Source organism: Leuciscus leuciscus (genome assembly GCF_965113295.1).
Source record: "Leuciscus leuciscus genome assembly, chromosome: 3".
Classification (NCBI taxonomy): Eukaryota; Metazoa; Chordata; class Actinopteri; order Cypriniformes; family Leuciscidae; genus Leuciscus; species Leuciscus leuciscus.
Window position 1 is genome coordinate 20,840,504 of NC_138727.1, and position 23,778 is coordinate 20,864,281.

The 23,778-nt window shown below is 37.3% G+C and overlaps 1 protein-coding gene and 1 long non-coding RNA gene across 6 annotated transcripts in view; one reads left to right on the plus strand and one right to left on the minus strand.

The window, feature by feature from the left end:
* The first annotated feature begins 909 nt into the window (after positions 1-909).
* mxd4 (MAX dimerization protein 4) overlaps positions 910-23,778 on the plus strand; it is a 38,056-nt gene continuing 15,187 nt past the window's right edge. For all 5 annotated transcript variants that reach the window (XM_082165686.1, XM_082165685.1, XM_082165684.1 and 2 more), the window contains exons 1-3: positions 910-1,178; positions 1,626-1,725; positions 3,519-3,548. In XM_082165686.1, the coding sequence (XP_082021812.1) occupies positions 1,115-1,178; positions 1,626-1,725; positions 3,519-3,548 (194 nt within the window). In that variant the 5' untranslated portion in view covers positions 910-1,114. The remainder of the gene's footprint in view (positions 1,179-1,625; positions 1,726-3,518; positions 3,549-23,778) is intronic.
* LOC309495831 lies at positions 15,756-18,654 on the minus strand. Its single transcript, XR_014204835.1, has 2 exons — positions 18,474-18,654; positions 15,756-17,990 (listed from the first exon to the last, which is right to left on the minus strand). It is a non-coding gene; the product is annotated as an uncharacterized lncRNA (long non-coding RNA).

Genomic DNA, 23,778 nt, shown 5'->3' on the forward strand with positions numbered 1-23,778 from the left:
TTTCAGTTTTGGGTGAACTGCTTATTTAAAACAAAATAAAATAATTAAGTTTACTCATATTCCTCCTGTTGACAAATTTTAAAAGCCTTGAGAAATTAATAAAATACATGTGTTTTATGACTTGCAAATAAACATATGGTTTTGAAAACTGTTTCTTTGCAAATTCTGCTAAATGTCAACAAGAACACCAAGTTGTGATATTGTGTTTTATAGCATTATTGACACACACACACACACACACACACACACACACACACACACACACACACACACACACACACACACACACACACACACACATATATATTCTTATATTATAGCCTGTTTTGAATCTTAGGAAAGTAGCCACTTTGAAAGAAATAGTACACGGATGACCATTTCAGAGTCGACCGCGCCCTTGGCGTCATATCAGTGAGTATCATCCAACTTTGATGGTTTCATTTAATAAAACATATAAACTAATTTAGGCTACATCTTATTTTTAAAAGTGAATCAGCGAGCTCTACTAATACTTTAATGTGATAGTGCCTCAGTTAACGATCAGAAACTTTATTTTCAAAAACATTTCCTTTCGCTGAGTTCCTTCCAGAGACAACTTTGTCACTGCCAGCATAGTTCAGTAAACGAGGTTATTAGAAAACACGCCCAGTGTTTCATTTGGCCAACCAGCTGCTAGTCTAGGGTGCGTCAGTCCAATGAGCGATTTAGGGGTTGAGTCACACGTACTGTTGCTAGGGCATGGCTTTAACCTTGTTACTATCACTGACTAACCAATCAAATGACATTTCTCAATGTGTCAACATCTTTCCCGTGAACTTCACTCTTTGAAGTATTTGATTGGATACAAATGTTTTTAAGTTCCGCCTTTCACACTTTTCTGTTATCTGATTGGGCGAAGAAGCCATCAATCGAGCTCCAGATTTTAGTTTACGTGCAGTCTGCATTAATTTTTGTCGAGAGTCTCTACGACTCGGAATTGAACTGTTCATATCGAGCGTCATCACTTTTTTTTTGTTTATTTGTTTTGTTTTTGTTTCTTGCATTTGTTTTAAATTTGTTGTTATACAGTGTTAATGCGTTTTTGTATTGTTTTTATTTCTGTAAACACACCAGGATGGAACTTAATTCTCTTCTACTTCTTCTTGAGGCAGCAGAGTATTTGGAAAGAAGAGACAGAGGTATATAATATGGATGTCTGTGGGGTCAACTAAAACAATCCTCGTATTTGCAATTTTTCGTTGTTGGGGTCTAATGCCACTTATAAACCCTGCCAGCTGATCAAGTGTAACGTTAGTTTAATTCAAGCCCAAAAGGACGATAGCATCTTGTTACTGTGAGCTACTAAAGTCAATAAATAGTCCGTTTTCGGGATAAGATGACTTACATGTGTCATTCATCCCAATCTATGTTAAAATGTTGATCCGTTTTCATTTTCCGTCAAATGTAACCCGGGGGATGGGGTGTTTGCTTTACAGTAACGTTAAGTTAAGAGAAACACAATTCGTCATTTTAAACGGCTTGACGTGAAAACATATAAAGTGTCTAACTTTCTAACCGTCTAAATTGTTGTTCACTGAATCACACAAATCTGTATTTAATGCTGGTTTTGTTTACTTTCTCACTAGAAGCTGAACACGGTTATGCGTCTGTTTTGCCGTACGACAGCGACTTGTCCAGAAAGAAAACGAAATCTTCTCCCATTTCAAGAAAAAACCACAACAATAGGTAAATACAATACAAGGGCATTGCTATATTAATCGATGGATACATTCAAACTATGTTTATTCTACGTGTAATCGCCATTTTTGTTGATGGGCTTGGCTGTGTATAAACATTGCCACGCGTACAGCGTCAACTTTCTGCTGCTGCTTTCCCTTTTCCACTGCTGTCATCTCCCTTCTACTCAATCATTTTCATTTAAAAGCATATATTTAATTAACAAAAACTTTTTGTTTAAAAACTACTGCCAACGTCAGTACATTTTTAAGGATTTGTTATATATATATATATATATATATATATATATATATATATATATATATATATATATATATATATATATATATATATAGTAGCTTAAAACACTAAAGTTTACATGTTTAAAATAATTTGTCAACCATTTTTTGACCATGCATTCTTGCACACTGAAAACAAACAGTGACTTCAGAAGTAATGTTTTTCTCAGAAGTTGCAATTTTATTGACTTTATTAGATATGAGCATTAATGTGTCATAGACAGTGGGCTTGTAGTAGTGTAGATAAGGTGTGGTTATGGGTGTGGTGCATAGACTCAAGTCAGCTGCTGGAGAGTTGACCCCTGGATCTGTTTTGCTGCATTAGTCCCCTTTCCTTGCAATGTCAAAGCAAAACAGCAGGAGCCTAGTGTGCTGCCCTTCCCCCACATATGCACAGAGAGCACTGAAAAGGGGAAATCTATGGGATATCCAGGAAATGTGTGAATATTTTTAATTTGTACTTTTTACCAAAATGTACTTGCTATACTTTTCTAATTGATTTACAGATTACAAAAACATCTGATGTGTGGACTTTCAGTAGTATATTGTTAAATATTTTTTTCTCCCAACACCATGCATTCTGCGCTAGCCTGTATTTTAGTCACGGTAATGTTTTTATAATGAACATAGCTTATAGCATATTTTGCTATGCAGCCTCATACCTGTCATTTGCATTAATTTCATTATGCATACTCAGGGATACTTCCACATTAAGGGAGAGGTAAAATCATTATTTTTGCAGTCCCACATGATGATGCTAGTCGTGCAGAAAGTGCACACTGCAGCTTCGACATACAATAAACAACTGATGCTATGACCCATATATTTTCTTTCTATCTTGCATTGAGTATAATATCTCTGTTTTGTTTGTTTGTTTGGAGAACATGTAATTGCCCTATCGTACACCCCAGCATTCATACCCTGGACTAAAATAGCAATGCGTTGTAGCGTGCTGAATTTCCTCTGCGTCATTGAGTGCATGCTGTTGTGTGATATTGGCCTAATAGACACAGCAAGGGAATGCAAAATGATTGTGTTTTGTCTATAATATAGAATTCAGAGCATAACAGCATGTGGAGTGGGAAGGGGCCAGGGTGCATCAAAAGCATATAATTAATTTATTCATAGATTAATTTAAACTCAAAATGCGTTGCATTACCTTCTTTGGGTGCAATGATAATTTATTGAATATTTATGCAAAAAGGGCATTTTTGTTAATTTTCTCAATAGACAACATCTTGACCAAGTGCACATGTGTGCTAACAGACAAATGTCTGAGGACTTTGATGCTCCTTTTGGACCACATCATTTCATAAAGAACATCACCACTATTTCACACTGCTTTATTTTGCCACAGTAGATTGTAACAGCATCACTGTCATTATAAAAACATCCTATGGCAGTTGTTCAGAGCTACAGAGTTCTCCACTTCTGCCCCTTTTTTATATGCTTTGTTAAAGAGGTTTACATGCTCATCTATGTTTCTATTTATTCCCTGTTCAGGTCATCACACAATGAGCTGGAAAAACACAGGTAAGATCATATCTGATATCCTACAATTCATATGAACTGTCGTTTAAGAAATGCCTTTAAGAGGGCTTTAAGAGTTTTTATATGTAGGAACCATCAAAAGAGTGTGGGTTATAATTGTGGATAACATAATGGTTTACATATATCTTAGAAGCCACAAGCCAGTGTCTTGTAGTGATGAGCAGGGTTTGAAATGAACATTCGCTAATTCGCGAACATTAAAATCCAATTTGGCAGGTTATGGTTCATAAATGATGTTTGTTTCACTACACAGGAGCCAAAGGTGCCCTTTACTGTTTAACCTGCTGCATTCAGTGTGCCATCAATACACTGACTCAAAGGGCATGGGAATATCATATATTGGTGCATGATTTTCACTATCATTATCGGACGCCTTGGGAATGAGAACGGGTTGGCTTTTTTGAATGTATGTTATTGGAATAGAGGCTTTAATACTTTTGTGATGAAACAACTGATCACTTTATGAACTGACAGCCTGTCTACTAATCTTCAGGGTGTTTGCCATTAAACATTCATTTTGGAGTGATCTGTACTTGAGTTTAAAACAAAATAAACACGATTTCCTGCATTTCCCTTCAAGGGCACAAAAACACTGTTTGAAATTTCATCCCACAGGTATAAGATTCAGATTTCGATTTTATAATAAATATATTTAAATCTAAGCTGTCACTTTGAAAGGCAATTTTCTTAGTTAATTCTAGTAATTCTAGTAAGTATTTTTGTTACCAAATTCTGAATGGTTGGATAAAGTTGCCAAATTGGCTTGTGAGTGAAAAAGTTGATTTCAAACCCTGAAGATGAGGTGATAGTAAGAGAGAGATAGTGTTTGCTAAATAAGAGTTAAAATAAACTAATTACAATGTGACAGACAATTTTGTGCTGTTCGTGTTTGTTCCAGAGATCGGGTGTGTTTGTGTGAGAATTGTGTCCCTTGTGCTGATATCTTGGAGTTTGCCAGTCACATGCTTAAGTTTGAGGAATTGATTACTGCTGCTCTGTGAGAAATATGTTCAGTCATGTCCTTCCTCAGAATAGAGCTTCTGAACCATTGACAGCAGCACTAGTACCGGGGGGAAAAAACAGGAAAACCATATGGACAGGTTTATGACATTTTTAAAGGGCCATATAGAAATACAAAAGAGAAAAACATTCCAATGTCATGCAACTTCCTGTTCTGTATCTCTGTGTAATCCAATTTTGAGTTAATGCTCTAAAACAAGGGGACCCCTGGTCTGCTGCGGTACTGCAGGGGGTCTGCCAATTAATGTTTGATCACAAAAATATTTTTTTGTTAAACAAATTAAAACATGGGTAAAAACATCACAAAGTCAAATTTAAATATACGCACTCTGAAACAAAAGCAACAGGACCCTCAGTTGATACTGTAACAATATAATATTATTGGCGAAACACTCATTTTGAGAACGTGAAATGTTCCTATTTACAGTGTGTTTTTGCAGCCAGGAGAAATGTAGCCAATCACACGTTCTCTCTTGAACACAATGTCCAATCAGTGGTGTTGAAGTTAAAATCCACTCACCGCTCAAAAAACGCCGGAGTTTTTGTTCAGTGATGAGTTCTGCTTGCTCTCGTGAATCATCTCATTAACAAACAAATATACAATGTAAGAGATTCATTATGCAGTGTAGACAACTTAATTGATTTTAGTGGAACGTTGTGAGATCGCAAACTGAGTGACAGTTTTTTAATGATTGTAAAGTGAGCACTATTTCACGCTTTCGAGGCTACATCTATAATCCATTGGAAAAAAGGTATTGTTTTTCATGCTGCAAAGAGGACCGGTGGCCAAATACACACTGTAAAGTTTTGGAAGTGAGTGACATCTACCTATAAATGCAGGATTCACTCTCGAAATTGCAATTGCCATAGTGATACTAGCGCGTGATAAAAATATGGCATGTCAAAATAGATATGTGCAAAATACAGTTATGTCATTTTTAAATTCCATTCCATTATTTGTAAAATTAATGACTTGTAAATAGTCTTAAATGTCTCACTGTACATTGCTATTCTTGTTATGGTGGAACCGTTGCTACACATTACATCTGCACTTTACTAGAGAATCCTCACTAATTTCAGATGCTCAGTGCTTTTGATTCTTAATTGTCCATCACACAGTCAAATTAAAATGTGATATTTTAGTCAACTTTAAGCTAAAGTTCAGGTAAATGCTTATTTGTTCATCTGATTAATAAAAAAAAAAGTGTGACTGCAAATAAAATGTGAGACGCGGCTGAACGCATTGCCAGTTTAAAATGGTTTTATGACTTCACACACCTAAAGTGCGTGCACTGAAACCAGCTGTCACAGCGCTAAACTGAATTATCTTTATCGCCTTATTGCGTTTAAAATGTCAAAAACACACAAAGTTCACATAAACCGTTTATCTTAATTAATGTAAACATCTGAAAAAAAAATCATGTATGCCCTAGTGAAAAAAATAAAAACTTTACCAAAATGTATTTTTTAAATATTTAGTTATTTCATACTAAGTATACTACAAAACTAACATGTTTACTGACATTACACTACACAATAATAATAATAATAATCCTATGACAGTAATAGCCATATATTGTAAAACAAATGCACTGAAAAATAAATGAAACTTTCATAATTAGTTTTGCCTTAATTTCTATACTTGAAAGAGATAAACATGTAATCTTTTATTTTGGCAGAAACTGCCGTCAAGCTTTTATTTTGGCGGAAAACAAGTTTACAAAACTTGTCTCATTACAAATCTAGTGAAATACTGTAATTGTCAACTATGCAAATGTGAAAATAATGCGTAAATGGTGCCCATCAAGTTCCCAAATGCACGCTAAACTCAGCACATGCACAGATAGAATTCACCGCATTCATTCACTAGGACTAGCTCACACTACAGGATTTTAAGCCCAATTTAAGCCCGATTTGCAAGTTAACGAGCTCGCCGACAGGTCGGGCTGTAATCGCGTGCAAATCTGCGGGTGATCCGTGCTTGCCAATCTTTATGTGTGAAATACTAAACGACGCATCAAAAAACGCTTGCCGACGCCAGACAAATATCTAGCATGCTAAATATCTGGAGCTGTCGGACAACTCGATAGCCTGTGGTGTCACGTGTCGCGACGAGCATCAGCCAATGAGAGAGCAAGGCATAGGTTGAGGTCACCGAAAGAAAAACAGCTGCAGCACCAGCAATGGCTTCAAGAAAAGTTTGGACCCAAGAAATGGAGCAAAATTTAATTGAACTGTGGCTGGAGCATGAATGCCTATATGATGTTTCCAACAAGATGTAGCCTACCACAACCGAGCTGGCAGCTGCTTTTTCCTTATAAACATGTTTTACTCACCTCCAACTCTCTCAGTAGCACAGACATGGGTGGCGCTATAGGAGGAGCTAAGCAGGTGTTTCAGCACCCCCAAGAAAGACCAAAGCAGCCCAATAGCACCCCCAAAAATAATTTCTGAAAGCAATTCTATTCAGGCTGTATTCTATATAAAAAAAAAAGCCATGAAACGCATGGTGAAGAAAAAAGAAAAAGAAAACTTATCTTGTTATTTTGAGATATAAAGTCGTTATTTCGACAATGTGTTATTTCGACATGTCTCGTTATTTCGACATAATATCTCGTTATTTCGACATAACTCGTTATTTCAACATAATAAGGGGACATTCTAATTTGCATTAAGCCACATTAAGCATTCTTATAATGGTTTTCTATGGGAGAAAAATGCTTAACGTGTAATTAAACGCACTGCGTTCATATTCTGGGCTCATATTCATTTTTTTTTTTACATACTATAGCCTACTTTATTATGATTTTAGTATCATAATGATTAATAAATGCACTCACAGTTATCGGTGAACTTGATAAATGTTGCAGATATGTTTTACTATGCACAAACATTTGTTAGTGCCTTTCACAATAAGCCTTTCAACTTATATGTGCAAAATTCTGAATTAAATGAATGTGCAGCAATTTGTACAAATAGAGAGTATGTAGGCTTACTATACGTGTTGTAGCCATTAAATAAGCACATGTAGTTTCATATTTGTTAAAATATTATAATGTTATTTTTTTCCATCTATGTTGCATGAGTAACAGCATGAGTAAGATAGGATGCGCAATATATCGGGAGACATGGAGTGGATCAGACATGATTTTGACCACTTCATTAAAGGACAAGTTCGGTATTTTACACTTAAAGCCCTGTTTACAGATCGTATCTGATGAAATAGAACGGTTAAGATTAAAATTTGGACACATGCTGCTGTCCCGAGAATTTTAGGTTTATTTCGCTTCCCCCCCACCACCCCCACAATGGTTGTCTATATGCACTGGAAGATTCCGTCCTAAAAACACATTAAACTTTCGTTTACAAAGACGTGAAACTCACCGAGTGGTCAGGGGGTGTTCACTGATATGTTCCATCAAAAATCGCTGAAAAAGATGCATTCCAACAGGTTTTATCTTAGTTTTTGTCCAACTCCATTGACTTAATAGGACGTGCTGTGAGACCGCAGCACCTTTACGATATTACTCCGCCGCTTCTTCTTCTGCTTCTTCTGTGTATTCAATGAAATGCCCGTGGTTTGCTTGCAATTGGCAAAGGTGCATTATCGCCACCAACTGGGCTGGAGTGTCTATTATTCAAGCTCTCAACGGAAGAATCACGGGTGTGACGCGTTTGGCAAAATAGGTCCACAAAAGCGAAATAAACCTAAAATTCTCGGGACAGGAGCATGTGTCCAAATTTTAATCTTAACCGTTCTATTTCATCAGATACGATCTCTAAACAGGGCTTTAAGTGTAAAATACCGAACTTGTCCTTTAAGTTTTGTTTTGTAGAAAGCCTTTCTTTAAAGTGAATTTCGTTTTGTATAAATTTTATCTTAATTTTAATACATTTTTCATCAACCAATTGCCTGGATTTAATAAATAAGCAAATATAGCAGACAATATGTGACCCTGCCTGTGAAAACCCAGCTAAAGTCATTTTTTTTGTGATTCAATGTTTTCTACATAAAATCATCCTACACAATGTAAAGAACATTCTGTGAAAATATAACCTTGATATCTTTAATATTGACTGAGTAAAATTCGGGCTCAGAAAATCATATTTTTGAGAAATTCCAATTTAAAAATAGGTTATTTGTTAAAACTGCAACACATTTGATCCAAAGTTATCCTGCATATGTGCCATACAACACACTAAAGCTGAGATTCTCCCCTTTTTAGTGATATATGACACATCAGTGGAAAAATTCTTAAAGTTTTGTAAAACAGGTCTATTTATAATGATGTGCATGTCCAAAAAGCTAAAAGCATAAAATCATTGCAATGAATGGGGGTACCACAAGAGCTTGATCATAGCAACAATTACCATGTCAATTCAGTGGAATGATGTGTATACATTTATTAGAAAATGTAATATCAGTGAAATGTCAATAATATATCAATTAAATAACATAACATTTCTCATTCTCTGAAATTATCATTCTCTTACTGGCCCACGGTGTAACATTGAGTAAATCTGGAGTAAAAAATAAGTGCAAGTGACTTGGTATTTGAGCTAAAACTACCATGTTGAGTACAGTATTGTCCATCTCCAAATGACTCATCCTGAGTGACAGCAACTCTTCCTCCTTGAAAAATAAAGAACACTTTTCCCCATTGAAATACTTGCAGTTCCAAGAGAAACTGATTTTCAGTTTCACATCTGGACTTCCAGCAGTCGAAGCAAATTCTTCTTGCCGGTGTTCCCTCTTCATGTTCGCCAGACAAATAGCTTGGGGTTCAATCACCAAAACTGGCTTGTCCTCCTCATCATGTTGGTCACTGCCTGAAAAAGCAAAGATCATTTTTTTTTCAATTCAAAGCAAGATACCTAAAAACATGATTGCGTAACATGCAAGAATGGGAAGTGGGTTTAATTCCACATTTAAAATGGATAATGAAGCATTTTATATGAAAATATCAGAGAATATTTTTTCAGTTTAGTCAGACTGGATCTGATTTATTGAGGGGAGGGCATAGGAACAAGAAACAGCCTATAGGTGGTAAGCAGACTTCAATTCAGAGTGTAATGAAACAAATAAACATCATGCCATAAACGTAATTAATTTAAACTGACTCAATCCCAATCAACAAATGTAATAAACATTTAAATCCACTATTTTTGCATCACAGATATGTGTTAGCATTACACTGGACACTGACAGTATACATTTACATATTTAGCATAAAAAAATAATAACAAAAACTTACCGTCAAATTCCTCGTCAGTTTCGTCAAAGAATGTGTCCTGTTCATCATCACAATCATCCTCCAGAAAATAATCCGCAATAAAACCGGTTAAATCATAATTTGGGGCAATTCCACCGAGATTAATATCAAGCAAGCTGTTTAAGCAAGCAGCTATTTTCCGTTCCTGCTCATACTTCGGTGTCGCCGGTGAAGCCATGGCCATGTCAGATGTCAAAACAACGCATTAACGTTACCATCCAGCAAATAACACGTAGCCGGCCAAAAATGTCCTTAAAATAAGTTTAATATTATTGGCAGAATACTGAGCTACAAAACAAATAAGCAGTTCTTAAAATATTGGCTATGACAAGAAAAAAAAAATCACCACAGACATCTAAACCCGGCTTAAATCTCTCTGTTTTTTTTTTTCATTATGTTGACCTGATTACCGCTCGCGGATTGATATTAAAGTCTGTTTTTACTCTTTCTAATAGAAAAGAAACAGAAAAGAAGTTCCTGAACCGAATGATATACGAATCAGAAGTGTTGTTGCGCGAAATAAACCCAGAGACGATTGAAATCAATGTTTAGGAAGCCCACGTCCGTTGTTTTTTTTTTTTCGCAAAAGTATAACGTAATGTGTCAATAAAATCATTAATTTCAGTATTTATCATGTTATAAATGAAAATGTAAGTATTGCATCTCAAAACCATTGGTATAATCTATCATTTACAGCAATAAACACACATGGACTATTTTTGTCATTTTTATGGCTATGACTACTTTGACGCTCGTTAACTCATAATTCGATTCTGCGACTTTAGCCGGGGTTTCACAGGCAGGGTCACATATAATCATGACATGGAGGCGCCGGCGCGGTCATTTGCATTACACGTGAACTGGAGCGCATCTCATCCTAAATTAACCGAAACTCAGCGTATGCCTCTCAGACATGAGACATATACAGTGGGGAGAACAAGTATTTGATACACTGCCAATTTTGCAGGTTTTCCCACTTACAAAGCATGTAGAAGTCTGTAATTTTTCAGACAAAAATCCAGAAAATCACATTGTATGATTTTTAAAGGGATAGTTCACTTTGAAATAAAATGTTGGTATGTTTTAGCTTACCTCAAGGGCATCCAAGATGTAGGTGTCTTTTTTTCCGCAGTAGTTTCAATTTTGATATTTTTAGGTCAAACCTAATATATTATATATTATAGACTTTTACAAAACAGAGAAATATCTGACACTGAGCAGAAATATTTAACACACATAGTATAGCCTCATATAAATTGATATACTTCATACTTGATATGCAAGATTTGCAGTTGGCATTAAAATACTAGACTTACCCGAAGAGGAACACTGCAGCTGAATTTGAACTTTAGTCAAGAGTGTCAGAGGTTTTTTTTTTTTTTTTTTACCGATTATGCTCATCAGTGGTTGTAAATCAAGCAGGGACACTTTGTGTGTGCATTATATGTTGTGATTTCACCAGAACGAATAGATATGAGGCGCCGTCTAGGGCCTAAATCGAACTTCATTCACGCACACATAAAACGCTTGCATACACATATACTAAGTAGTCACACATACATGTATACTGCTCAATGCTCCAACTATATGAAATGCACAACGTCACATCTAAAGTCGCTCACGCACACACACACACACACACACACACACACACGCAAACTCTACACACACGAGATGCGCGGAACTCTCCGCGCACATACTCATCTGAGACGCGAGCAAACACACACACACAAACTCTCCGCGCACATACTCATCTGAGACGCGAGCACACACACACACACAAACTCGCGCACATACTCATCTGAGACGCGAGCACACACACACACACACACACAAACTCGCGCACATACTCATATAGACGGCGCCTCATAAAAAGATCGATCTCTGCAACGTATTGAAGCGTGCGTCCGAGTGAAGAAAGTGCGGTGTGCGCGAGCCACAAGAGAAAACACTGTATCCGCGCCACTGATCGCAGCGGCAACGAGCACTTTGATCACTTGATTTAAAAAACACAGTTCAGCGCTAGATCGTCTCTTATTTAACAAACGAACTAAATGAATGCTCTGCTGGTTAACTGGAGATGTTTTGTTATTGGATCATTCGTGCCGCGAGATGTTTTATAGGGGGCGGTGAAAAAAGTCAGGCACCGAAAGTTTCGTTCTTATTCGGTCTCGATACTACCGTTTACGTCGGAACCGGTTCCCTATTGGAACCGGGTTTCGGTACCCAACCCTATTCTTGACCAGGTTTGCACATACTGCAGCAGGGATTTTGGCCCACTCCTCCATACAGACCTTCTCCAGATCCTTCAGGTTTCGGGGCTGTCGCTGGGCAATACGGACTTTCAGCTCCCTCCAAAGATGTTCTATTGGGTTCAGGTCTGGAGACTGGCTAAGTCACTCCAGGACCTTGAGATGCTTCTTACGGAGCCACTCCTTAGTTGCCCTGGCTGTGTGTTTCGGGTTGTTGTCATGCTGGAAGACCCAGCCATGACCCATCTTCAATGCTCCTTACTGAGGGAAGGAGGTTGTTGGCCAAGATCTCGCGATACATGGCCCCATCCATCCTCCCCTCAATACGGTGCAGTCGTCCTGTCCCCTTTGCAGAAAAGCATCCCCAAAGAATGATGTTTCCACCTCCATGCTTCACGGTTGGGATAGTGTTATTGGGGTTGTACTCATCCTTCTTCCTCCAAACACGGCGAGTGGAGTTTAAACCAAAAAGCTCTATTTTTAGATTTAGATTCTGTCTCTCACAGTTGAAGTGTACCTATGATAAAAATTACAGACCTCTACATGCTTTGTAAGTAGGAAAACCTGCAAAATCGGCAGTGTATCAAATACTTGTTCTCCCCACTGTACCTATAGAAAGCTTTAAATGTCTTTAAACGAAACAATTCAAAACGAAAAGAAATAGGCTACTCTCTGATTATGTAATCCATTATGTGCATTTCTCTCTATAGGCACGTTCACTACGGAGATGGCGATCGTCAACTTCATCTTTGCAGCCGACACTGACTCAGAAAACACTAGTTTATTTATAAAAATCACATCTTATTTGTTGCACGCACACATATTATGTCGAAATAACAAGATATTATGTTGAAATAACATTATTAATAATAATAAATCTTTAAGAATATTTGATTGAATGCTGAATGTTGTGCTTGTTCAATTTAATACAATTAAAACTTTAATTGTGATAATTAAAATAATTGAATATTAAATATTGAGTGGCCAAGTTTGCTCATTTATTAATAGTATTAATATATATTATATAATTGCACAGCTCCCCCTGTCAGTGACCTAGCACCCCCTCAGCACCTTTTAAAAAAATTCTCTAGCGTCAATTCCTGCTGCCCGCATGTGCTTATCCATTCTTTCACCCATATTCTTTTTTGTTTTCGGGGTTCTGAACAGATCATTGTGCAAACAACTTGCACCGGCAATTTTGTCCCGGCGTACATTTTCAAATAGACAACTCCTGTTTTCGCATCATTTCCCATTCCACTTCTCGCGTGTGTTTTCGTGACAAAACGTGGTTTGGGGACTGGATAGAGTCGTTGGGTGACAGAGTTGTTGTCTGCTTGTGTAGTGTGGAATCCTCGGTTGCAGATCATTTACGTAGTGTCACGTAGTGTGAACACCATAACGACTTCAAGACTCCAGAGCAAGTCATGTAGTCTAAACAGCACAGCGATCTGCCGAAGTTTAAAGTTGTGTAGTGTGAACTAGGCATTTTGCAGCGCAGAAACTTTTCAATGTGTAATTAGCAGCATGAAAAATATATCATACAGAAAGCGAGCAAAGATCGCTGCCATTAGAATCACTGAAGCTGTCAATGAATCTCTTATTGATAACTTGTTTTTACTTTGGTTATAAAGGATTCTCGAGCGTGCAGAACTCGTGCTGAATAAAAAATCTGCCATTCTGAGCAGTGTTGAGTGGATTCTGACTAATTTAAACACACCTGATTGGCCATTGCGTTCACATGATCAAAAGACCTTAGACACTTCACAGAGTGCTTACACAAACACTCAAAATAGCGTTATAAAGGGGTCATATGATGCTATTTTAAAAGTTCATTATTATGTTGGCTTTGTCGGATCTACTATTTAAGCTTATTATTATTATTATTATTATTATTAGCAAAAATTAAAACAGTATATCCTTCTAGGGCTTTCAAGGTAGAACCACCAAACTCGTGTCAGACCTCAGACCTGTTCTGACTCGGGTTGTTATATCTTTTCTAGCTGATCCGACTGATGATTTTCGTTCATCAGACTTTCAATGAGGGGGTCAAAACTTTTGTACAATAAGACTTAAAGAATATTTAAGCTGTCTATCACTAGCAAAGCTTAAAGGGATAGTTCACCCAAAAATTTAAATCACCATTTACTCACCCTTGAGCCGTGAGATATCCGTCTACCTTATTAGCATTTTAGAGTGAAAAACTATTTAATGTTTTCTAGCCTCTGGAACAAGCTGTAGTGTGCACACACTATGGTGATTCATGCAAAACTCTTACAAAACTATAATCAGGCTTTGACCAGGATTCAGTGCTGCACTGATAATTAGTTGATGCTTCCCATTTCAGATGGGAAATGCATTTAGTGCTTGTTATTAAAGCTAGAGATGCACCGGTCAACCGGCCCTAAACCGGAACCAGCCGGTTTTACTCCAAACACACGATCGGTTTTTCATTTTATTTTGGCCAATCTCTATTCCGAGAAAATGCTGTATTGCTTTCATAAGAGCCACCTACTATCGGAGAGTGAATTTGCATTTTCATTCACCTACCACCCATTGATGAAAGGGGTAATGTGATCATGGTAATTTCATAGGTGAATAACCCCAAATATATACGTATAGTATTAACCCTCTGGGGTCGTCTGTCGCGCGGCACGACAAGCTCGCTTTTTTTCGTATTAGTGCAAAAGAGACTCATCATTCAATCAAGTGTTTTTTTTTTTTTTATACTCACAATAAAAACAAAGTTTTGTGCTTTTCGCCAAATAAAGAAAAATAAACATTCATTCAAACAGACATTACGTCGTCTTGCTACACTGAGAGGAATAATATTATCGTAATAATAATCCTGGGAAATTTACCTCAGAAGTGCTGGTTTAGTTTCACTTCGAGGAGCAACGGATCCAGCTGAGGATTGTGAATAGTAAGTTCTTTAATCTTAAGTGCTTTGTTCTAATTGCGGTGTGGACTAGTGTCTGTAAACCCCAAAAAGACTGTTTAAATATGAATCGTGTGTGTGTGTGTGTGTGTGTGTGAATGAATGAACTGCACAGATGCACGCTGTTGTTTACTACATATACATGTATACATATACATATATATGTATATATATGTGTATATATATATATATATATATATATATATATATATATATATATATATATATATATATATATATATATTTATTAGAGGTGGGCATAGATTAATTTTTTTAATCTAGATTAAAATGGCTCATTTGAATTCTGCCGAAGGCATTCAGAATATGTGTGCTACCCAAATAATGACTATAAAAGTAAGTCTTTGAGAACGGGTTTCTCAAGCCAGGTGGCGCATTAGACCAGGGGCTCATCTCCTGTTTCCAAAATGCATCACAAACTGCTTGAGAAAGCTGTTCTACTCATAGACTGTAAAAGGTTACTACTGTACTGTTACCGTCCGTAGGCAACATTAGGTAGGCCTATGTTATTATCAACTACTATAGGCTATCAATTAGGGATGGGCGATATGGCCTAAAATCTATATTGTGATATACAGTACATTGCAGCCTCTTGCGATAACGATATACAGTATTTTATAATAAAACCATTTCAGAACAGATTACACAGACCCATGCTAAACAACTGCTAAATGTTTGTTTTTTTAAAGGGTGTATGTAGTTTTGAGAACATATATTGTGCAAAACTGTAAGTATACAACATCATTTTGCAGATAAATAAAATTTAAGTACACTAGCTGCAGAGACTTAAGTAGGTCTAATGTTTATTATGGCTTGGAGCTTATGAAACCCCAAATTTAAAATTAGAATATTGTCTAACTGATGTCTTTTCAGTTAAAAAGAAACACAACAACGATTCTTAAAATCGAGATTATGTGCTACACCACTAAGATATATTGGAACGGGAATAATACGCGCGCGCTGGTATTCAGTGATATCATGTTTCGTTTTGAATTTGAGGTGGTAGAACGGATTAGTCGTGTGTTAACTTACCGAACTGTTACCCCACACACTCTGTATATAGTTTGCTGCTGCTCGTCTGACGGCTTAAACCCGAACCAAGTCCAAATAATGGATGTTGCACCGATCTTTTTCACCAGCTTTCACTTTCAGCCGTGTTTACTTAAGATGACGACGAATATGCGTTGCAGCCGGGTTTACCTCGAGGCCGCGGGTAGATTGCGTCATCATAGCTTGTGTAGTATAGAGCCATCTCCCAACCCAACTTGGAGAATAGATTAACGGCGATATTTTTTTTATCGCGCGATAAGAGTCTCGCGTTAACGCAGCACGTTAACGCCGATAACGGCCCACCACTAATATATATATATATATATACTGTACACATGTATACATATACATATATATGTATATGTATACATGAAACATGTACACATGAAACAAGACACATTCTTCCCCTGTCTGTTACAGAGAGCAGAGACAGAAGACACCCTCCACAATCTTACTTCATGTTTGCTCTTTCCTGTTTTTCTGCCTCCTCCAGTTGCTTCACTCTTCTGACTCATCAGGAGCTTGAGGTATACGAGGAGGTACAAAGGCTTGCTCTAAAATGTTCAGCATTTGAACAAGTCATTAGTTTAACAACAATTTGTCAGTGGAAGTTAGTATTGTCAGAAATGGTCTGCAATATAAAAATCTGCAATATTGATACACCGATACCAGTTGTGCGTTCTCTCTCTCTCTACTCTCTGACAGCGAATTGACAGTTTGACACACCCCCAACTCCTCTCACTCGTCTCATTTGTTCCGGTTGAAGTATTGGTGTTTAGGGCTGTCACTTTTGTGAAAAAATCCTGTGCGATTTTTGAGACATAAGTGTTCATTGAATCGATTGTAAAATCGATTTTCCATGTCTAAAGACGTTTCCATTTTAAACGTCAAATATTGGCAAATCTACGGACAACTAACAGGCATTAGGACGAACGTAAAGAGGCGTGGACAAGTCAGCAATATTTCTGATGATTTATTGGTGTGAAGTTTCGTGCACAATGACAAACAGAAGTGCAACATTCTCGAAAAACAATAAGCAGAGTGGACTGCCATAACATCAATGAAAAACATTTCTGCAGGCATCAACATGGCTGTGTTTACGATTAGAAATGTCAAACAAATTTGTAGACCATAGCCCGAATCTGTATCTGTATGCATGAGACTGTCTGAATACCGGCAGAATTAATTTTTGTAGTAAAAAGAGACACATTATGCAAAAGTATAATTTGCTGTCATGTGTGTTTGTCAGAGCCTGCAGTTGCTGTGTGACGCGCGTTCGCTGCGGGGGTATCGTGACGAGCTGGACGCGCTCTGAGAGAAGGCCGTTAAAATCGATTCCCTATTTTCGAAACCTGTGTTGGTTGTAGGGGTGGTTAATCTGTCTGATTTCCCGATTCGATTCGATTACGATTATTGAAGTCCCGATTCGATTACAGTCGATTTTCGATTATTAACGATTCTCGATTAGCGATTATTGATTTTCCATTTCACAACAGTAAACGAAAATACACTACAAAGTGATTGCAGTATTAAAAAAAGTCAGCTGCTGAATTACTTAACTCTTTTATTGAGTAACAACAACTCAAAGCACTTTCTGTGTCGTGTAGTTATAACTTCAGAATTATTTGTATGTAGCTTATGTTCTGTAGAACACAGAAATGAATACATCACATTGTTTTGTGACTCATCAAGTTGAACTAAACAATAACAAATAAATGAAAGGCTTATTTCCTTTAGGAAGTAGATCAGAACCAACATACTGTAGAAATTGGACAATTTTCTTCTAGAAAGACAAGGTGTTCAGGTGGAAGAAGACTGCAGGTTGCAGTCGAAACATGTCAAGGTAAATAAAAAGTTTTTTTCTCCACCTGAACACCTTGTCTTTCTAGAAGAAAATTGTCCAATTTAATCATTAAGAAGACAAAATGAACATTTTTGAACAACTTACTGTAGCTTCAATTAACATACAAAGCCACTCTTATACACAACTAAATAATAAAGAGTTATGACTTGAAATGTTTGCTGTATACTACAATCAAAAACAGCTTATACAAAAAAAGTGAATGAACATCTGCAGAGAGCACAGTCAAAATGTAACTTTTTGTGACTGAAATTGCACATATTGCAGTATACGTATAACAGATCGGTTTACACAGTGTACTGATGTGAAAACTAAACAATACAGAAAGCAGCTCTCATACAAAAATACTAAATAGGTAACAATGAAATTGCCAATTTTGCATACGTTAGCTTTTAACGAAGAAGGTGCCGTTCGAATTTGGCGCTCAGCCATCATGAGTCTTATGTATGTGCGCGTCGCGACTCTGTTATGTGCGCGTCTCTGTTGTGCACGCCAGACTGTCCGCGCACTGCACGTCCGCTTATAGTTCCGCCTTTTGCGTTCCGTCAACATTACGTTATTAGAAAAAATATATATATATATTTTTTTTTAGAAAATCGATTTTTTGACATTTGTGAATCGATTCAGAATCGTCCACGTCCGCATCGCGATGCATCGAAGAATCGATTTTTTCCCCCACCCCTAGTTGGTTGGTCCGATCGATTGTGCAATCGATTTTCGAACGTGAAGTGACAGCCCTATTGGTGTTAAAGGTCCTGAATTTTGGCTCAGGGTTGTGGTTATTGTGCATAATTTTACTCATTCCGGCATGTTTCATGCTCACAACAAAAGCATGCACAACACTAATCTAAAGAAGTGGTGTGCCCCCACATAAAGCCGCCTCTCAATCAGCTCGCAAGTAACAAATTTAGTTCGTTTTCCTGGCTTATTGTGCTTAAATGGTCAAATGCACACAAAATTATGTCAAAATGCTTGGTTTGGTGAATATTCAGATAAACAGTCTGGAATGGAACAGTTTTGGAATGTAAATAGTTGAGAAAGAAAACATGTTGTATAACAGTATATTGGATCTGTGCATAAGCTCTTAAAGTGACAGCAGCCTAATAAACCTGCTGAGACAGATTTGCATAAAAGACAAAGAGAAGGTCACTCTTTGCTCTTTACTGAATAACTTTTGTAACTTTAATTGTAAGCATTAATCAGTATTTCATTTTTACAACGAAGACTATCCAGTGTTATCTTATTTTATTTTATTTCTTTAGTATTTCTTACCCGAATACTACTGTTAAACCCACCTGAAAAACATAAAACCATATTTATTTCATGTTTTTTTATTCTATTGCATTTTATTTGTGATATTGTTTGAAATTAGCTTTTTTTGTTCATTACTAACTGTCTACTTGTCTTTTTTGTAAAGTTTCAAATAAAGCTTCCCTGTGCTGTGTGTAAGCTATTGCAACAAAATTATCCAAATTATCAAAAAAATTATGAGATAATAATAAAACTGTCTATAGCAGTATGGCAATTTTCCCCATGGTATGGGATATAGATATTTTAAGGTATCGTATCGAAGTTAGAAATTCCAGTAATCGTGACAACACTAGTGGAAGTCTCTTTTAATTAGCCTATACAGTGAAATGATACCCTACCAAAAGAGGAATTAAAATTGAAGTTTAGGTGTGCAATATCACAACATTAGATCATGAACTAAGTGTAAAATTACACCTAGGTGTAAAAAAATTACACCGTGGCATTAGGGGTGTAACGATACATCGATATGGATCGATGCATCGATATAACGTCTAACGATACGATGCATCGATTCCACACGTAAAATATCGATATACACCTTTATCTTGACACTCTCCACAGTCTCACGTAACATCCTTCCGCCAAAGCGCACATTTTCGTTTACTCACCAACCATACTGTCTGCCGGTGTGTCTTTATAACGTTAATCTCCTCATCTGAAATAGATGCCTGACAACAAGACTGACTGAACCCTAAACAAGTTTTTTCACAAAAGCCGGTATTGTCCACTGTCAAGGCATCGCGAGTTCATGTTTTACAGCGGAAAGAAACAGACAAGCAGTCGTCCCACCCATGTTGGTGAACACAACACGATAAGTCCGTTTTAGTGACTCAGCGCGCAGTATTCAGGTCAGATTTCACTTTGAAAAGACGCGCTGGCTAAGAGGAGTTTTGTCAAAGCTGACTAAAAGTGATCGAGGATGGATAATTTCAATGAACTTGATGAACCCGTGATATCTTCTTCGGGGCGTAAAAGGAAAATAAAAGCTGAAACATTTTCACGGAACCTTACTAAAGCAGCTCGTTTAGTGGTGAGGGAAAAGCTCACTGTATTGCGTGTACGTTATCACAACAACAACGTTTGTCAGGCGTCTATGTCCGCTGATTAACGTTACAAAGATTAACCGAGTGTTGTATTATTTATCATAGCAATTACTTGGTTTTGTTTGACTCAGAAAGATGAAATGTGAATGTATCTGCTCTGCTAAAAAAAAAACACACAAAAAAAACACAACTTTTTACATATTAAAGCATACTTTCAATTAACTTTAAATTAGTAATTTACCTGTATTTTTAAATAATTATTATTATTATTAATCAAAACAACCCAGCTGCAGTTTGATTGATATTACTTGGAGTGCACAATAATAATAAAAAACATGATTTATGAAAATGAACAAGAATGGAGTACTTGCAAATGATCTCTTCTGTTGTAAATGTCCCAATTGGGAGAGGGTGTGCAATTTTCAAAGAGTTTAATTAAATGTTCATGTTATATATTTTGGTTGCATAAAAACGTAACTGGTTGTGTGAACATAATATCTAAATATCGATTAATCGACCGATATAGCCCTGAATCGAATCGAATCGTAATCGTATCGCAGAATTTTTTGAGGTATCGGCAAATATCGTATCGCTGGCTGAGAGAATCGATATCGTATCGTATCGTGATGAACTGTCTGATTTACACCGCTCTACAGTAATTTGAAAGTGATTGCAGTACCAGTTTTGGCCACAATCTTACATACGGCTCCTTTAACTATGACTAATAGCCTACAATGTGTCACCAATGCAGCCTCAGATGCGTGCTAGTCAGAATGTGTAACTCCTGTTGTGGACGCGCACTTCCTGGAGCAACATGCTGAAACACGGAAACTGAACCCAATGAATTCACAACAATTTATTAAAACAGTGTTCTCATAATAATGTTATGTAATATGACAATCCCAATCATAGTTATTATTAGACGTACATTGCTGTTTGAGCTGCACACTGAATGAACACTGATAAACTGAAGAGCTTTGCTAGCGGGTTATTTAACTCAACGAAACGCATTATTTTATACAAAATAAATATAATATTACAAATTATATCTGCACAAAATTATACAAAAAGTATTCCCGTTGAACCACAATTAAGGTTGAACCACTGTAGTCACATGGACTATATTAACTATGTCTTTCCTACCTTTTTGGGCCTTCAAAGTGTTAATTAAATAGCCGTCAATGGAGTCCCCCTGAGCCATAGGATTTTATCAAAAATATCTTCATTTGTGTTTCGAAGATGAACAAAGGTCTTACGGGTTTGGAACAAATTGAGGGTGAGTAATTAAGGACAGAATAAAAAATTTTTGGGTGAACTATCCCTTTAATCAAATGCATCCTATATGAGATAAATCAGGGGTGCCCAATCCTGCTCCTGCCGATCGGCTGTCCTGCACAGTTCATCTCCAACCCTAATTAAACACACCTGCCTTTAATTTTCAAGTGATCCTGACTACCTTAATTGGTTGCTTCAGGTGTGTTTTGATTAGGGTTGGAGATGAACTGTGCAGGACAGTCAATCGGCAGGAGTAGGATTGGGCACCCCTGAGATAAATCATATATAGGCCTACACAAAATAAACACAATATTACAACTTAGGTTTGCACAAAACAAAAGGCTGCGAATGCTCATGCAAACTTATAGTCATGAAGGTCTAACTCTAGCCTTTTAACGTAAAATGGTCCCAATTCCAAACATAACTCTGGCGCGCTCGCTTGAGCAGCAGCAAGTTTTATTGATGAAATTATTATCGACAATTAATTGGTTGTCAAATAATCATCAGCATCTCTAATTAAAATGTCTTTACGATCTGCCTCCTTGAGAGATCATAGAATCTCAGTCGGAGTTTTGATGCCCCCGTCCCAACATACTGTACAGTGTGACGTAGATTAACATCACGTAGTGGTAGGGTTGGGCATACCGCTTGACATGGTTACAATCACGTGACTTTTGTAGTTCTTCGTCGTCACAAAAGTATTAAAGCTTTGCCCGTTTAAACTTTAAAAAGATTTTACTTGCACAATTTTTGGACATGTGCTTTTCTGGGGACACACACCGGGAATTCTATTTCACGTCGTTTTGCGCTTAAACTGTCAAATAAACAAAAGGTTTACATAAACAGTCGGATATGTCTTAAGTGAATGTAAACAGCTGAGATAAAATCAGATGTCTGTCAGTATATTGGATCCGTTCATGAGGTGACAGAAGCTAGTCTCGCATAGCTGACGGCAGACGGTCTGGACTCCATCGCAGCTTTAAAGGGGCATTTCACCCGTGGGAACTAAGGATGGGCATTTTTCAAAAATATTGTATTCGAATATTCGGGCTCATAAATGATGTTCAACAAATTTACTTTCTCAGTCAGGATCTTAGTGATCACTGCCTCATTGCCTGTGTCCGTAACAGGTCTGCAGTTAAAAGGCCTCCCCTCATCACTATTAAACGCTTTCTAAAGCACTTCAGTGAACAGGCCTTCCTAATAGATCTTGCCCAGGTACCCTGGAAGGACATTGACCTGATACCACATGTGGAGGATGCCTGGTTCTTCTTTAAAGATGCTTTCATTGCCATCCTGAACAAGCATGCTCCTTTAAAAAAGTTCAGAACAAAAAACAGATACAGCCCTTGGCTCTCTCCGGAACTGACCACCCTCAGCAAGTACAAAAACACTCTGTGGCGGACTGCATTAGCTTCAAATAATCCTCACGATCTGCAGCTTTATAAGAAAACCGGTATACACAGGCAGTTAGGGAAGCTAAGGCTAATTTTTATAAACATAAATTTGCTTTTTGCAGTGCTAATTCTAAAAAGTTCTGGGACACAGTTAAATCAATGGAGAACAAGAACACCACTGCCCAACTGCCTACTGCTTTAAAGCTAGGAGACACTGTTACCACCAACAAGTCCGCTATAATAGAGGGCTTCAATAAGCACTTTGCTATGGCAGACCATGTAGTCCATCCGGCTACCCCCACCCGGAATAACAACATAGCATCTACCTTTGTATCTGGTCCTAGCCCTCCACAATTCTCATTTGCCGAAATCCAAACCGAAGATGTCTTGAGAGAACTACAAAACCTCGACCCATACAAATCAGCTGGACTTGATAATCTGGACCCTCTCTTTCTGAAAATGTCTGCTAAAATTATTGCCTCTCCCATTACTAGTCTTTTTAACCTCTCCCTTGTTTCATCAGATATACAGAGATACCTAAAGACTGGAAAGTTGCTGCAGTTATCTCCCTCTTCAAAGGGGGTGACACTTCTGACCCAAACTGTTACAGACCCATCTCCATCTTGCCCTGCCTCTCAAAAGTCTTTGAAAGTCAAATTAATCAACAGATATTAGGCCATCTTGAGTTCAACCATAGCCTTTCTGATATGCAATCTGGGTTCCGAGCTGGTCATGTTTGTACCTCAGCGACCCTTAAGGTCCTAAACGACATCATAA